Here is a 17,401-nt window from a genome sequence, read left to right as displayed (position 1 = left end):
TATTATTATCAAGAAGCTAACAAGCTTAATAGAGAGATAGGAGATAAATACGTGCTAGTAGCCATGCTACCTACAATAATAATGTACGAGGATATGGGGTTCGGGAGAGTTGCGAGCACAGTGCTATGTAGCACAGCATTCACTAATCTGTCTTTCAACCTGAAGGCCTCCAAATCCAATAACCAGGGCTTGACTCCTTCCTCTGTAGCTGGGGGGCTGCTGTCAAAATAGCCAGGAGAAAAAGGGAGGGGCAGGTAGCTGGTATAGTGGATAGAGTACTGGGCCTGGAGTAGGAAGACCTGAGCTGAAATCTGACCTCAGACATTTACTAGCTGTGTGACCCTGGGCAAGTCACTTCACCCTATTTGCCTCAGATTCCTCATCTGTCAAATGAGCTGGAGAAGGAAATGGCAAACCACTGCAGTATTTTTATAAAAAAAACCCAAATGGGGTCATGAAGAGTCAGACACAATTGTAATGACCGAACAACAGAGCGAAGGGAAAAAGAAGAATCATGGTGGCCATGGATCAGAATCAAATTCACAAGCTATCAGTGTTTCTGAACTTGAAACCCAATTTCAACAACTGAGAGAATGTATGTAAAGCATTTTAAAAGCATAAAGCTTAATATAAATAATGGTTATTGCTGCTGCTGCTGTCCTCTTCCTTATGGTCAGGTCCCCACCCACGCTCCAGTGCTGTGACAAGTCCAGTGACTCGCTGCCTAATCCTGCCATGCTTGGGTCTCTGTACTGGTTCCCTGTCTGGTATCCCAATCCTTCAATGACTGGAGTCCTGCCTCACACACTTCAGCTCCTTATGGGATGGCAGGCAGTCACAATGCTGGCTGAGCCTCAGGCTTTCATGTCCAGAAGTCCAAAGGCAGAGGCTACGACTATAATTCTTTCAAGCATGTCTCATAAATTGAGATTCAAGGACCTGATGACCACATGGTTAGAACCAACCTGTTCTGATTTCCCCTCTAGTATGTAGCACCAGTGGTAATATCCACCAATAGTTTTCTTCAAAGTTCCTCTTAACAGAGCATTCTATTATTTCAGGGAATATCTAAGTCAATAATCAGGGTCACCTGGCTAGTAAGTGTCCGATGCTCCTGCTCCAGGCCCAGTACTCTATCCACTATACCAGCTACCTGCCCCTTCCCTTCTCTCCTTGCTATTTTGACGGTAGACCCCAGACTACAGAGGAAGGAGTCAAGCCCTAGTTATTGGATTTGGAGGCCTTCAGGTTGAAAGACAGATTAGTGAATGCAATGCTACAAAGGAACAAGAAGGATGGGTCAGTTCAAAATCCAGATGACCAATAGGGAAGAACAAGAGAGTGTGGAGAAAGAAAACACTAGCTGAAGCAAGGCCTAAGTCCATCATTCAGAAATGTATTATTAGATAAGATCGTCTGAATTACGAAGTTATTATTCCACACCCCCAGAGGCAGTGTGGTGAGATAGACAGAGTACTGGACTTCAAGTCAGGAAGACCTACATTCAAATCCTGCCTCTGACACTTAGTAAAAGTATAACCTTAAGCAAGTCACTGGGCCTCAGACAAACTTCCCAGAACTCATTCACTAAGTCACAGGTAACTTGTAACCTGCATGGATGCAGGAGGGCTCTTACCTGAATTCCCTGACCACAGCACAGAACCATCAAGTATTGATCTAATTCCATACCCTTTGGCCACACCAACCCACGAACCATTGATACCTGGGAGGATCGCAATAGGCACTGGTGGGGGGAGTCGGCCACACCAATGAAATCAAGATCTTTCAAAGGGCTCAAGTCATAGTGATTGTCAACATCTGTTCTAGAATTCTAAATGTCACTTAGAGAGACAGTGTCTTTGCAGCTGTCCATACAGTCTAAGCTAACTATATACTCAATATATTATTTTATATCTCTAACTTCAGTTTGCCACTCACCTCCTAGCACCAGTGAGAGGATAAAATGAGATAACATGGGAAAAGCACTTTGCAAACAAGAATGCGCTATATAAATTCTAGATATTATTATTGTTGTATGTAAAATGGAAAAAAAAATGAGCTCCAGCTACAGTTTTAAATTCCAAGGCGACCAGAAGCAGGCCATGTAATCAGTTAAGAAAAATGTGTTCCATTTCACTAAATCTTAACACGACGATGACTTATAATATTAGTAACTACTGGGTAGATTTCTTTCATTGACAAGCTAATGAAATTAACATCATAAAGAAATAATTAGGGCAATGAGGTTGTGGAGTGAGTAGAGCGCTTGGACGCAGAGTCAAGACGGACATTTGACTCCAGCCTCAGATCCTTACCAGGTGCATGACACAGAAGACATCTGTTAAACCTCACTCAGCCTCAAGTGTCCTCATTCACAGAATAAGGATAATAGGAGCTGTTGTGAGGGTCCAATCAAATGATTTTTGTGAATTTCTTTATAAACATTAAAGGTTTAAAATAGTTTTTTGTGATGATGACGACGATGATGATTCGTTAAAGTCATTACGATGGTTACCTGCTTTAATGTTGCTAAGAAAGTCTCAGAGCAGAGCAGAATGACTCAGGAGCATCCTAATCTAAAGACTGTTACCCCAAGACTGGGCTCTGGCTGAAACAAGCTTGAAAGTTCAATTTTGTGAAACTAGAATGACATGTTCCCATGTAGACAAAGGAACTCTTTTCAGAATCAGCAGGAACACACCACCTATAACAGGAACTGTAAATTACACAATTCTGAGGCTTAAGACTTGTTAGAGGCAGATGTAGAATTGATCCTAAAAAAGAGTTATATTTTGTGGAGAAGGAAGAATATGAGAGAGAGAGAGAGAGAGAGATGAAAAAGGAGGAGGAGGAAAAGGAAGACAGAGAGAAAGAGAAGGAAGGAGGAGAAAGAAAGAAAGGCAGAAGGAAGGAAGGAAAGAAGGAAGGGAGGAAACAAGGGGGAGGGAGAAAACAAAGAAAGGAAGAAACAACAGAAGGAAGAGAGGAAAGACAGAAAAAAGGAAGGAGGGAAGGAAGGAAGGAGGAAGGGAAGGAAGGAAGGAAGGAAGGAAGCAAGGAAGGAGGGAGAGAGGGAGGGAGGGAAGGAGGAAGGAAGGAAGGAAGGAAGGAAGGAAGGAAGGAAGGAAGGAAAGAAGGAAGGAAGGAAGGAAGGAATTATTTTTGTCTCATAAAATTAGGAACACATTGAGAAACTTTAAAACTACAGTGAATTGGGGCTGAGGGAGCTAAACATTTTCAGTGCTGAAAGATTCCTTGTGAAATAAGCATGGGGTAGAACCCCTGTACGCATGTATACACAGAGGACAAGGGATTGCCAAATCCTCTGCAGCACCCCTGTGGAACTCCTGCCAGGAGCCCCTTAAGTTACCACGCCTGCCCAAGTACACCTGGTCACACATGATACTTGGTCCCCTGGATTGTCTTGGCAACAGCTTGGCCTCACAAATCCCAATCCCTACCCTTGATTTTGGACATTTCTTAGGCTAATACACATTGCTTATGACCATAACACTGGGAAACTAGAGATAACAAGCTTTCTAAAATTTGAACATTTTTAGACCTGGAACAGGCAGGTAGGTGGCACAGTGGATAGCGCCCTGTGAGGAGTCAGGAAAACCTGAGTTTAAATCCAGCCTCAGACCCTTACTAGCTATGTGACCCTGGGTGCCTGAGCTTCCTCATCTGTAAAATGAGCTGGAGAAGGAAATGATAATCTTTGCCAAGAAAACCCCAAATGGGGTCACAAAGAGTCAGACACGACTGAAAAACTACTAAACAACAACAAAAACCCGGAATATCATGAGGGCTTTAGCTACAGCTCTATGGTTCTTTACACTCTCTTTCTAGGGTAATTAACTCCTCTGTGGTTTAAGAAGTGGCTGGCTTCATAAACTCTCTGAAAGCTAAAAGGACTTTCTTTCTAACAGTTAGCTGTCAAATTATCCCTTCCATAATGCATTTTTTCTGTATTGCTAGTGTGGAAATGCCACGGCATTCTGACAGGTAGCTGTTAGAAGACTGGTCCTCCTAGCTTTTAGATAGCGTGAAATATTGGTTTTGGAGTCAGCTCTTCAATAGAAGGGGTGGGGGTTGGGGACAGGTGGTAATGGAAATGCTAGTAATAATGCCAGGCATCCCTTCTGTCCTTGGCATTTTAATATTGGCATTAGGGTCTCCAGCATTATTACAACAGCAATTTAACTGGATATCATTTCAAATAGAACAACACATTCAGAGTGGTCTGAGTTAGGAAATGGGCAAATTTCACCAACTGGAATTATTATAAAGAAAATACAAGTTGGGGCAGAAAAGGTAAACACAGTAATCAAAAGTATGTGATAGACCTGGTATGAAATAATTTTCTTCTACTCTTAGCTACTCTTTATTTGACTATGACAAATACTTTTTGGAACCATTCAAAATTCTCGCCTTAGACAAGGCCAAAAGAGATCTATTTAAGAAATGACAAGTTTGAGCTATACACATATTACAGAATCACAGCTAGTTATTGTCAATATTGTTAACAACAGTAAAAGCAGTTAATATTTTTATATTGCTTATTATGTCCATTCTGTGCATCCAGATCTCTATTAGACAAGGGACCTAAATTCTACTATCTAATTGTCCTTGATTTATTGGTCTACAATGAGAGGTGATGTGGCATGGTGTATGGAGAATGGATTTCAAAGTGAGGAAGAAATCTGACATATCTCAGTGTTCTGGGCAACTTTATGACTATAAATTGAAAAAAAAAGTGCCAATCTATATTACAGGGAGTTTCTCCACCTAGTAGTTCCTTATATCAATGAAATCTCATGTCTGTTACTTAACCCTCTCACTAGCTGACAAAGAATTCAGAAGGTTGGAAGTCATCAAATATTTAGGAATGCTGCAGCTCTAGTTTAAACAAACAAACAAAAAACCATACAACCCAATTCTGTCCCTTCCCCGCCCCGCCCCCATTCTCAAATACTTGAGTAGTTTGCTGATCTCATCAATTTGGAAGTTCCCTCCAATACACAACCCATCCATGACTGCCCACCCGGGAGAGATCTTTGTTCATGCCCTCCTATAAACTCCCAACATGAAGGAGGCTTCCTTGGTTTCTCCTAATATGAGAAGGCAGCACTCACACCAGCTATCCACCTACCTCACCCTCACCACCCAACTATAAGTGGTGGCCAGAGTGGGAATGTGACCTGAGACTCCACAGAGGATGTAAACTACCTTGGGTAAATGTAAACAGCAAAAGAAGCTCCAACTGTCTCATGGGAAAACTTGCATGTGACCCTGAGCCATCCCTGGCACTATGCCTTGCTTGTTCTATTTCTATATAATATCTGACCCAGCCTGGGGTTGGTGCTGGCATCCATTATATCATTTTGCCTTCCTGCCACCAAGGACTAGGTCTTGTGAGTAAACTCCCCAAACAACCCAATTAACCTAACAAACCCTAATATATCTACACTTACACAACTAAACTGGCATGGGCCCCTCTTTACTCAGTACCTCGGTATTCTCTCGGAGGGTCTGCGTCCCTACCATCGGCATATCAGGGCAGAACAGATCAGCCCCCTTACGTGTGACCTTACAGTCGGTGTAGCTGGCAGGATAGCCTGCCCTGCTACAAATCTCTGAAACTTACATGACCAGCCTGTCGTAATTTCTTGATGGCATGTTTTGCTAGGTGGTTACATGCTTTACAAGAAGTATGAAAACCATGGTGAACTGGAACCAAGCAGCTAAACTTTTTCAGCATTAAAAGCTTCCTAATGAATTAAATGTGCTGTGTTATGCTATGCTGATATACCTTTTTTTTTGTTTTTGGGCAAGCTATATATGTGTCAGACAGCTTCAACATTATAAAATGGGGTGTATAGAATTTAAGAGCTGGAAAGGTCCCTATAAATCACTTAAGTCTAATGTTCCCATTTTATAGATAAGGCAACTGAGTCCCATGGAGGTGAAACTGTGTGCTGATCTCTCCCGGGTGGGCAGCTAAACAGATGATGAACCAAAACACATAACTCAGTCTACCAAATTATATGGCTTTTAATGAGCTCGATTTTTGCCACATACACATTTGGGAGGCAAGGGACAATGAAGAAAAAAAAAATAAATGTAGACTGTCTGAAGGTGAAGAAGTTCTTGTTTCCTCATGAAAAAACAAAAAGGTTTAGGGAGATTGTGGGGGTCCCTGGATATACAACAGAGCCCTCACAAAAGGCAAGTTAAAAAGCTTCCGAAGGAAGAACCAATCAGGAATTACTTTCCCACTCAGACTCCACAATGTACAGCACCCACCCCAACTATAGGCACAAGTCGGCATGTTCCCCCACTTCTCACAAGCCAGGAAATAAAAGCTACGTGGTTGTCCAAAAAAATTCTGCTCCCAAGCTACAGATGGATGGATTAGCATTAGCGGAGAAATGAGTAGCAGGGTTCCATCCCAGTCTGGGACTAAGACTGCTGATAGAAACTCAAGCTGAACAAGACATGTAGTAGATAGACCAATGAACTCTACGGATGCAGTCAGCAAGAGCTGAGTTCAAAATCCCTCCTGAAACCTTAATAGCATCTGTGTCGGAGATTGGCTTAAAGTTGTGCTAGGACTTTTGGTATACTGTGCGTATCTGTGTGTTTGTGTGTCTGTCTGTCTGTGTCTGTGTATACACAGACAAACATATAACTTTTCAAACCTTAAAATGATATCTATGTGTTAATGATAATTACTATTCCTCCGAACTCTCAAAAAGTAAAGAACACTGTTCAAACATTACATAATAAACACAATTAGAATTAGCTCCCTGAAATCTATCTGGATGCTTGCACAATTAAATCCAAACTCCAAAGTCTGCCATGTTCTCCACAATCTGGCTTCAAACTTCAAATCAGCAAGCATTCGTTAAGCCTCTGCATGTGTGTGCCAGGTGCTGTACTAAGAGTCAGGGATATAAAGAAAGGGTAGGATAAAAAGGGAGCTCGCGGTCTAACGGTGAGCACTAACTTCACAACATGCTCCTTCTCAACACATTTAAGTGTTACCTGTCCTTCAAAGCCTAGCTTAAGTCCTATATCTTTCAGGTTGACACAGTGGAATGAGTGCTAGCTCTAGAGTCAGAGGACCTGGGCTCAAATCCTGCTTTGGTTCTTACTACCCGTGGGCAAATTACTTCTCTCTCCCCTGGCAGCAATTTCCTCCTCTTAAAAAGAAAAAAGAAAAGAAAAGGTGGCTAGGGAGGAGAATTGAACTAGGTGGCCTCTGAACTAAATCTATGGAACTACAACCGCTAGGTGGCACCATAGTGCAGCGAGTGCCAGGTCTGGAGTGAGGAAGACCTGAGTTCAAATGTGAACTCACTTACTGGCTGTGTGACCCTGGGCAACTCATTTAACCCTGTCTGCCTCAGTTTCCTCATCTGTAAAATAAGCTGGAGAGCAAAATGGTAAACCAGTCCCAGTATCTTTGCCAATAAACCCCAAATGGGAGTCGGACAAGGCTGAAACACCTCAACAACACGAACCCACCATGGCCACTTTAACTCTCCTCTGAACCAAGAGCACTCATTGTCTCTACATGTATCTGTCACGTGTCAGATGCTGCCTTATGATATTTCTTATTTTTGTCTTGTACCGCTTTCTAAACTCGTATTGATTTTGCCTCGTGTGCCTCGTCACTCCTTGACGACCTAAACAGACAGGAAGCTCCCTGAGGGAAGAAGCTATACATGGCTACACGTTGCATCCTCAACAGAACCAAAGACAGTGATGTACACAAAGGGGACGTTCGACAAATACCTTCCGAACGAAGGAATCCCCTCTACTTTGTTTCTTATGTAAATTTTTTTTTAAACACAGTAAATGAAATTTATGACAGGAAAGGAAGCCAACTTGTTTTGCGTCCAAATATCTTAAATTGTATTTTTCTTATAATTTTCTTTAATTGGCCAAATAAACACGTTGTTGGATTAGAAATGCGGCAGGAAGCCCTGTCCTGCTACCTTAACCCTTTTCTTTGATTCCCCTAAGACCACTATTTGCAGATTGAAAAAAATGTCTAAGTATATGAATAATTAAAAATCCCAGTGAGTGGAAAATATGAATAATCCACCTTTTGTACTTTGTATTGGGGCTTGACTGCCAACTAATTCTCCAAACCAAGATCACTACAGGAGCAGAGGCATGGAACAATACTCATTCAAACAGAACTTCTGCAGGTGGACAGTTGTTCCTTCCACACCAGCCCCCTCCTAGTCCCTCCCCCATCAAAAAGCACAAAAATCAACCCCATAAATCTACTGCAATTAGTATTCACCTTTGTGTTACACTGATTAGGCTTTTATGAAGTATTAGAAAAGCAAGTAATTTCTCTAATTCTTCCCCTGCCCCATATTACTCAACTGAGGGAGGCCCACATACTCAAAATATTAGGCTATCTCAATACGCTCTATTAATGCTACTTTTGCACAGCAATTTCATATATTAATTATAACAACAGTTTCCAGCAAGTGGTGACATGTAAGGCTTAGGTAGCAGGTTCAATAATCTAGGGCTTAAGGTCCTACTCTCCACGCTGCTACTCGCTGCCTTCGTTTCTCTCCCAGTCCTGTTCCTGACTTTCCTGACTTCCAAACCATGCCTCCTCTTAACTGCTGGTTCATAGTGGAACTTCCCTGGGAGCCTAGAACCTCCTTTCTCTGGAACAGCCTACCATCCCCATGCCTATTCACTATGAAACATCTCTCTACTAGGCCCACTCCTTTCTCCTCTTGATGAATTAACTCTTAAAGCCTCCATTTTGTGGAGAAGCCCAGCTCGGCCTGCCTTCATTTTCCTCTTGGCCCTGTTCCTGATTCTCATGACTTCAAAACCACGCCGCTGTGCCAAGTACCATCATTACCTCCACACCACGGCCCACCTCCATTTTTTCTGCTTTTGCATATGTGCCGTCCTCCTGGATTGGAATATAAGCTCCCTGAGGACGGGGGCTGTCTTATTTTTGTTTGTATTTGTGTACCAATGCTTAGAACAATGCCTGGCACTTGATAAATGCTTGTTTCCTCCTTCCTTCTTTCCTTCCTCACTCCTGTCTTACATCCCTCCCCTTCTCCTTCATTTCCTTCTTCCTTCCCTCCATTCTTTATTTCCCTCTCTTTCTTCTTTCCCTCTCCTCCTTTCTTTTTTCCATCCTTCCCTTTTATCTCTTCCTTCTTTCTTTCCTTCCTTCCAGCTATTAACTTAACTATAAAATAAATATAATACAAATTCACCTAATAGGGTAATGTAAAAAATAGCCAGAAGAAATCACTTTGAAAAAAATAAAGTATCTCCCATTTTGCTTCCTGTAACAGAGGAAAAGCTATATTATCTCCTTTCTAAAACCTATGCCTTCCAATCCTGTTCCCTTTTTCTCCCATTCATCCCCATCCTGGCTCTCCACTAACTTCAGTCTCTCCCTCTCCACTGGCTCCTTCTCTTTTGTTTTTAAATAGGTCTAGATAAGACTCCACTATTTTTTTTAAAGAAAAAAGAAAAAAAAAAGTCATCTGACTCACTGTATTCTATGTCTATCACAAAGTTAGAGAATATCAGAATTGGAAGGGACTTTTAAAGGTTCTCTACTCCAACCACTTCCAAAAGCATGAAACTGTGTGACAACATCTCTGACAAGTGGTTTTCCAGTTACCATTTAAAGGCCTATAGTGTCAGGGAAAGGACTACCTCCTGGGGTGGCCCATTCAAATCTTTGGAGAGTTCTAATTAATAGTAACCTCTTCCTTATAATGATCTAAAATTTATCTCCATGTAACTTCCACCCCATAAACTGAGTTCTGTCTCCTGAGGCTGAGCAGAAGCCCCATATCCTCTTTCATAGGACAATCCTTCAGACATGTGAACATAGAAAGCTTAATTTCCCTTTAGTCTTCTTTAGGTGACACATCTCCTGTTCTTTTCACCAATTCTAATATGAAATGGGTTTGAGACACCTCATTATTCCAATCACACTTTCCTAAAACTGTTCATCTGTGTCCCTTCTTAAATGAGCCACACAATATGCCATTGTATCTTTATACAACCATATCTAACTCTGATACATGTCTGACCAGGGGAGAACACAATGCTAAGAGTACCTATCTATCTCCTTCTGGACATTATATTTCTACTTATGCAACCCAATGTTACATTAATTTTTTTGGCTTCTACACTGTACCGTTAAAGTATATTGAGTTTTAAATTTATGATAATTCCCTGGTCTTTTTGTTCAAGTTCATCTTTCTGTATTCAGCCCAGAATTCCAGGCAGTGGAGGTATTTCTGGATCCTAGATCTGTGATCTAACATATTAGCTTCAGATCGTTACGCTAAATAAGCATGCCATTTTGGCTTCATCTATCTCTGATAAAAATGTTAAGTAAAACCAGGTCAACTACAGAGTCCTGTGCTCTCCACAAAAGACCTCCCTTCAGTCTGAATCAGTCAAACAAGCATTGAGTAAAAAGCCTGGCACATCCAGGGAGCTATGCTAGTTAGGCCCTGGGGACAAAAAAGACAGTCACATTTAGGAGAACTTATATCTTACTAGGACTACACGAATTTTTAAGTACTTACTATGTGTCAGGCAAGCAAATTTTTAAAAATGTACAAATTAATTGCAAAGTAACTAGGTGATCCAGTGGATAGATAGATTACCCGGCCAGGAATCAGGAAGACCTGATCAAATCTGGAATCAAACGTTTACTAGCTGTTTGACCTTGGGCAAGTCACTTAACCCTATTTACCTTAGTTTCCTCGTCCGTAAAATGATCTGGAGAAGGAAATGGCAAACCACTCTAGTATGTTGCCAGGAAAACCCCAAATGAACTCACCAAGAGTAGGACATAACTAAAAATGATTGAACAAGAATTGAAACTTTGGAGCTTGTGTGGGGACTAACAACTGGGAGAATCAAGAGAGGCCTGCTGTTGGGGATGACACTAAGCTCGGCCTTGACAGGAGCTAAATGCTTGGTGACTGACCTATTGATTCTAACAGGCAGAGATGAGGAGGGGGAGCATTCCAGAAATGGGGGAATATTCCATTTAATAAAATGGAGGCAGGAAATTCAATGTCAAGTATGGAAAAGAGCAAGTATGTAAAATTGGCTAGAATGAACAATCTTAATAGAAAGAGAAGTTGGAGCTATAGTGTGGGATGATTTAAATTCCAAATAGAGGAAATGGAGAGCCTTGAGGCAAGTGGGAGCCATTGAATCTTCTTAAGTAGAGAACTGACTTGTGCTTTAGGAATTTCATTTTAGCAGGTTTATAGAGAATGGAGAAGGGAAAGACTAGAGGAAGGGAGACCAAACAGGACTCCATTGCAATAGTTTAGATGAAAGACAATGAAGTTCTGAAAGACAGTGGCTGTGGTATGAATGTGTATATATTGGGGGGAAAGGGAGACAAGTGGAAGAAGTAGATGTTAGAAATACATGTTGTAGAGGTAGAAGCAACATGGCGACTGACTGGAGAGAAAAGGGTGAGTGAGATCAGAAAGTTAAAGAGGACTCCTAGACGGTGAATACAGGTGATCAGAAGAATGGTGGTGCCCTGCACAAAAATCGAGGTGTTAAGAAGTGGTGGGTTTGGGGGAAAAATGAGTTCAATTTGGAGCATTTCAATTTGAAATGCCAATGGAACATCTAGGTGGAAATGTTAAGTACAGAGTTGGAAATGAGGGCCTGGAACTGTGGAGAGATATGTGGGGTAAATATCTATATTTAGGAGTCATTTGCATAGAGACAGACCCATGAGAGCTGATGAGATTGCCAAGAGAGAGGAGGAGAAAAGGCCCATGCCCATACAGAGAGGGTAGAACACTGATGATAGCACTGCAAAGGAGACTGAGGATTGGTCAGACGGGTAGGATGAGAACCATAAGAAAGCAGGGTCACAAAAACCTAGGGAGGAGGCTATCCCTAAGGGAGCAGTGCCACAAAAACCTAGGGAGGAGGCTATCCCTAAGGGAGCAGTGCCACAAAAACCTAGGGAGGAGGCTATCCCTAAGGGAGCAGTGCCACAAAAACCTACGGAGGAGGCTATCCCTAAGGGAGCAGTGTCACAAAAACCTAGGGAGGAGGCTATCCCTAAGGGAGCAGTGTCACAAAAACCTAGGGAGGAGGCTATCCCTAAGGGAGCAGTGTCACAAAAACCTAGGGAGGAGGCTATCCCTAAGGGAGCAGTGTCACAAAAACCTAGGGAGGAGGCTATCCCTAAGGGAGCAGTGTCACAAAAACCTAGGGAGGAGGCTATCCCAAGAATATCCAAAAGAGGGTGATGAACAAACGCTGCAGACAGGTCACAGAAGTATGATCGGTGAGAAAAGGTCTCTGGATTTGGCAATAAAGAAATCGCCAATGACCTTGGAGGGAACAGTTTCAGCTGATTTGCGGGAAGAGAATCCAGACTGCAAGAGGTTGACAAGTGAGTGGGAGGTGAGAAATTAAGAACATCGAGAGTAGACATATTTGTTCACGAGTCTGGCTATGAAACTAGGTTATAAAGGAAGGGAGAATTCTGGGCATGTTTGCAGTCAAGAAGGAGAGGAAGAGGAATTTAGATTGAAAATTAAGGAGAATTAAGCAATAATCTCCCAGAGGATAAGAAACAAGAAGGGCATCAAGAGCATGAGAGGAGGAGTTAGTGTTTTCAAGGAGGACCAACTCTTCCTCTTACGCTGGAGTGAGGGATAAAGGTAATTTAAAGGCCAGAATTTGTTAAAATTCTGCCAAGGAGGAACTGGAGGTGACAGAGGTGGCATGAGGAGACAAGACAAGGTTTGGAACCGATGTTCTTCCAAATTCAATAGGAAACTCTTAGGATCTAGTCATTTAATTAGTTGCTGATCTCCCTGACTGCAATAACTGCAAGTCAGACTCTCCCCATCTTGTCCATGAGGAGATAGTAAAAAGGTTTATCAAAGGACTCCCTGAAATCCAATAATGCTTAATATGTTTGTGGCATTTCCCAATTAACCCTTCCAAAAAAGCGAAATAGGTGTGTGGTTTTAGTGAATCCATGCTGGCTCTTAGTGGCCACTGATTCATTTCAAAAATTCACTTAATAATCTCTACTATGACTTTTCCATGAATTAATATCAAGCTTAATAGCCTATAGTATGCGAAATTCCCCTTGTTTCCATTACAAAATTGGAACCTTGGCCCATCTCCTATCCTCTGCCACTTCTCCAATTTAATACGATCCCTCAAGGAACATGGAATTGCCCCTGCAACCATCTTTGCAAATACTATAAATTGCATGGGAGATATTTCCCCTAGGGTGGATCATTTGAACACATTTAGAGAAGTCAGTTATTCTCTCATTGTCTCATTTACTTTAGGTTTCAACTCTGTCTTCTTTCACGACCAAACTTTGTAAAGAATATAAGCTATTGATGTTGTCTCTGCCATCCTTAACCCTTTTGATCTAGTTTCTATCCTGTCTCCTCTTTGAAGCTTCATTGCTGAAAATCACAAATGATCTTCTAATCACCAAAACCAACAGTCTTTCACAGAATGTGATCATTAGACAGGTCCTCAGCAGCCAATGAATCCAACTCACTGTAACATATCTGACAGGTAACATATCTGACAAGGGGTCATCTCGCCTTGGCTTGAAGTCTTCCAAAAAGGGAGAAGCTACTCTCTCTTAGGGCAGCCCATGCTTATTTCTGGACAGCTCTGTTAGGAAACTATACCCTGGTATCAAATCTCCATTGGCCTCTTGGTTCTGCTTTCTGGAGTCAAACAGAATAAATCTAGAACAAATTCCCTTGAGTCCAACCCCTTCATTTTACTGATAAGGAAACTGAGGCACAAAGAGGTTTTCTGACTTGCCAAGAGTCACACTCAATACATGTCCAAGGTGAGATTTGAACCTGGATTTTTCTGACTCCAAATCCAGTACCCGCTTCCACTGTGCCATGCTGTCTCTAAGGGTCCCTGCTATTTATTTCTTGGATAGAGAAAACAAAACCCAACTCAAATGCCAATTTTTCCAGGTAGCCTTCCATCATTCACCTTGTTGTGGGCTTTTCTCTTCGTTCAGATCTCACAAAATACTTTGTTTGCATTATGTATTTATCATTTTTTATTAAAATTATTGGTCTATGTGACAGTTCCCTCTCATGGGCTACAAACTTCATAAACACTGGTACCACATCTTATCTAAACTTTTAATGTCTCTCAGAACCTAGCAAAGTGCTATGTACACAAAAGACACTTTATACATGTTTGCTTAATTAAAGGTATCAGTCTATCTACAGGAGACACTTTCAACATTACTTACTCTTCAAGAACCCCAGCTATCAGAATATCTTCTTTGTTGGTTTTAACGTCCAGTTCCGGTTCCCCACTGATCATTAATTTCAAGTTGTATATAACCACCAAAGTACCTGGGAGAATATCAGAGGTTTAGGTTTTCAATCTCTGTTTTAAATACCTGAGACCTTCACTATCATGCTATTCTCAAAAATTAAAAACAAAACCAAACCAACATGTTACAGGGCTAGCTTTATAACTAGGTCTTTTTAAATCCTCCCCCATCCACCACAGAGAAGTCCAATAAAGACACTATGGTGAGTTCTTTTCTATAAAAATAGTATTGAGACAATGTTATTATTAGATAGTAATACAAATACATATATAATTATGTTATTATATTACAATTACTAATTGTAATATATTACATTAATGAAATATCATATTTATACAAAACTTTTATGAAATAGCCCACACTTCCTCAGTCACATCAAATATAGTAAACAGAAACTAAGAGGTCTTTGTTTATTGAAATGAAGATTGACAGGAAGAGGCTAACATAGCGAAATACAGCTCAAGAGCAAATTTTACAGAAAAGAGAGAAGTAGGAAAAAAGTGGAGGGGTGGAATTTGGGCTCTCTCACTGCACACTTGCCCCCTCTCCCTCTCCCTTTCTGTCTCTCTCTTTCCCTCTCCATGTCGTTCTCTCTGTGTCTGCCTGTCTCTCCCTCTCTCTCTCCCCCTTATTTTCTCTCTCTACCTCTCTCACTATCTCTCTATATATCTCTCTCTCTCTCTCTCTCTCTCTCTCCCCCGCTCTCCCCCTCTCCCTTCATATTGACTTATAAAACTACACATTAACATAATTTATATTATATTATATTGTTATATTATGTTATGTTATATTATATTATGTTATATTATATTGTGTTATATTAATTATGTTATGCTATATTATGTTATGTTATATTATATTGGTATTTATTTTGTTAAATACTTCACAAGTTTATTTTGATGTGCTGCACTCAGGAGAATTGTCAGCTATATTCTTCACACCGTAGGGAACTCCCAACATAACTCCTTCTCCCAATGCTGGTCAGCATCAGCTCTACTACATAAGCAGGTCAAACAGTTACCTGGGGCACCTAGAGATTAAGAGACTTGCCCAATACCAATAGGCCAGTACGCTGAGCATTAGAAATAGGACTCCACACCAGATTTTCTTGACTCTGAGCCTGGCACTCTAATAAACTATGCTGTTTATATATTTTCTTAATACACAAGCCATATAGATAAACTGAATGCTACCCCATGGGAGATTTCAAAGTATGACTGATATATACTTTGAATATATGAGTATTTTTTATAGCGTCTGCTGTGTCAGACACTCAGTGATCTGATGGTCTTACCAGATTTTCTATAGATCTTGTCAAACTGCTGCATTAATTCAACCTCTGTTTTAAAGGGAGAATATTTGTAAATTATAGACAGTTCCTCGGAGAATTTCTTGGGGTCTGTGATGGATTCTTTGGTTCTTGAAGACCACGATGGTATGGGAACTACTACCTGCAAAGAAACATATACACACATACAAGATAATGAGGACCTATAATATTAATATTTGAAATAAAAAGGTATAATTATCCTTATCTGATCCTAATCTGGTAAACTCTAGATAACCCTAAATCCAAGCAACCTAGGAACATCAATATTTTTTAACTCCATACTGTGCTTTTTAAGGACAGTGTTATTAGAAAATTAGTAGTAGAGGGGCCCAACAATGCACAGAAGAAACAAAAAAAAATCCAAGGACAGCCAGCAAAAATAACAGCTCACATTTATTCAGAGCTTAAAGTTTGCAGAGCATTTCCTAGATATCTCATTTGAGCTTATCAAAAAATGTTGTAAAGTAGGAACAAGTGTAATTATTATCATTTTGCAGATGAAGAAATTAAAGCTCAAACGACTTGTCTACGGTCATATAAGTATTAAGTTGTAGAGGCAGGAATTGAACCCAGTCTTTCTTAACACCAAGTCCAACACTCTATTCACCATGCCATATCTTCACAGCCTGGATATCCAAAAAGGATTGGTAATAGATAGAATGAAATAAAAACTCCAAAGTGATGAGACAAATTGGGATGTTCTCACAAATAGAATGTAGCTCTGCAATGGCACACATCAGATGCAGCCTACCGGAACCAGATTAAAATGTAATTGGGAAATATTTAATGAAATAAATAAAGATGTGATAGAACATAGATAATGTTGATTTGTGGCCCACAGATTTAATGGTACCCATTTCTATTTGAGTTTGAGACCACTGTTATACATTATAAAAAAAAGCAGATAAAAGGTTCAGTAAGTATACATTGCTAATTAACAAGATATCCCTCAATCAGAAAGCATTCATGGAACACCTTCTACTGCCAGTTATGGTACAAGGTGCTAGGGACATATTTTTTAAAAAATTAAAAGTCCCTGCCCTGAGGGAGCTTACATCCTATCACAGAAGAAAACATAAACACAGGCAACTATATGAAAATAAACACAAAATAATTTTTGTGAGGAGGTTACTTGCAAGCCGAGGATCAGGAAAGGCTATTGAATTTGGCAGTTAACTAATAATGGGTCACTTCTGATAGTGTAATTTCAGTTGTTTTATGAGGCTGGAAGACAGGTTACAAAGTGAGAGGAGAGGAAGTTAATCAATAAACATTTATTAAGCACCTACTATGTGCCAGGCACTGTGCTAGGGATACAAAAAGAGGCAAAAGACAGTCCCTGCCCTCAAGGAGCTTATCATGAATGGGGGAGACAATACACAAACAAACATATACAAAGCAATCTATATACAAGATAAATAGGAACAAATTAACAGAGGACTAGAATTAAGAGGTATTGAAGAAGGTTTCTCTAGTAAAAGATGGGATTTTAGTTGAGTCTTAAAGTGGAAATACTGAGTACAGATGATTTTTTTCATTAATTTAGGTGAGAAGGGGATGAAAGACTCAGGAGGATATTAGGATGATGGCTTGAGGTAGAAGAGTCTAATAAGGATTTTTTAAGGATAAAGAGAGACATGAGCATGTTTTTAGATCGC

General features: G+C 40.6%; 1 protein-coding gene across 1 annotated transcript in view; it reads right to left on the bottom strand.

Annotated features, from left to right (window-relative positions):
- Positions 1 to 17,401, bottom strand: part of MORC1 (MORC family CW-type zinc finger 1) — a 175,100-nt gene that overhangs the window by 137,457 nt on the left and 20,242 nt on the right. Inside the window, exons 6-7 of the mRNA XM_036744120.1 lie at positions 15,708 to 15,864; positions 14,327 to 14,432 (exon numbers count right to left, since the gene is read on the bottom strand). Of these exons, the coding sequence (XP_036600015.1) occupies positions 14,327 to 14,432; positions 15,708 to 15,864 (263 nt within the window). The remainder of the gene's footprint in view (positions 1 to 14,326; positions 14,433 to 15,707; positions 15,865 to 17,401) is intronic.

The sequence above is a fragment of the Trichosurus vulpecula genome, chromosome 2, assembly GCF_011100635.1.
Source record: "Trichosurus vulpecula isolate mTriVul1 chromosome 2, mTriVul1.pri, whole genome shotgun sequence".
Lineage (NCBI taxonomy): Eukaryota > Metazoa > Chordata > Mammalia > Diprotodontia > Phalangeridae > Trichosurus > Trichosurus vulpecula.
Note: the sequence above shows the minus strand (reverse complement) of the source record. Positions and strands in the feature narration are given on the sequence as shown.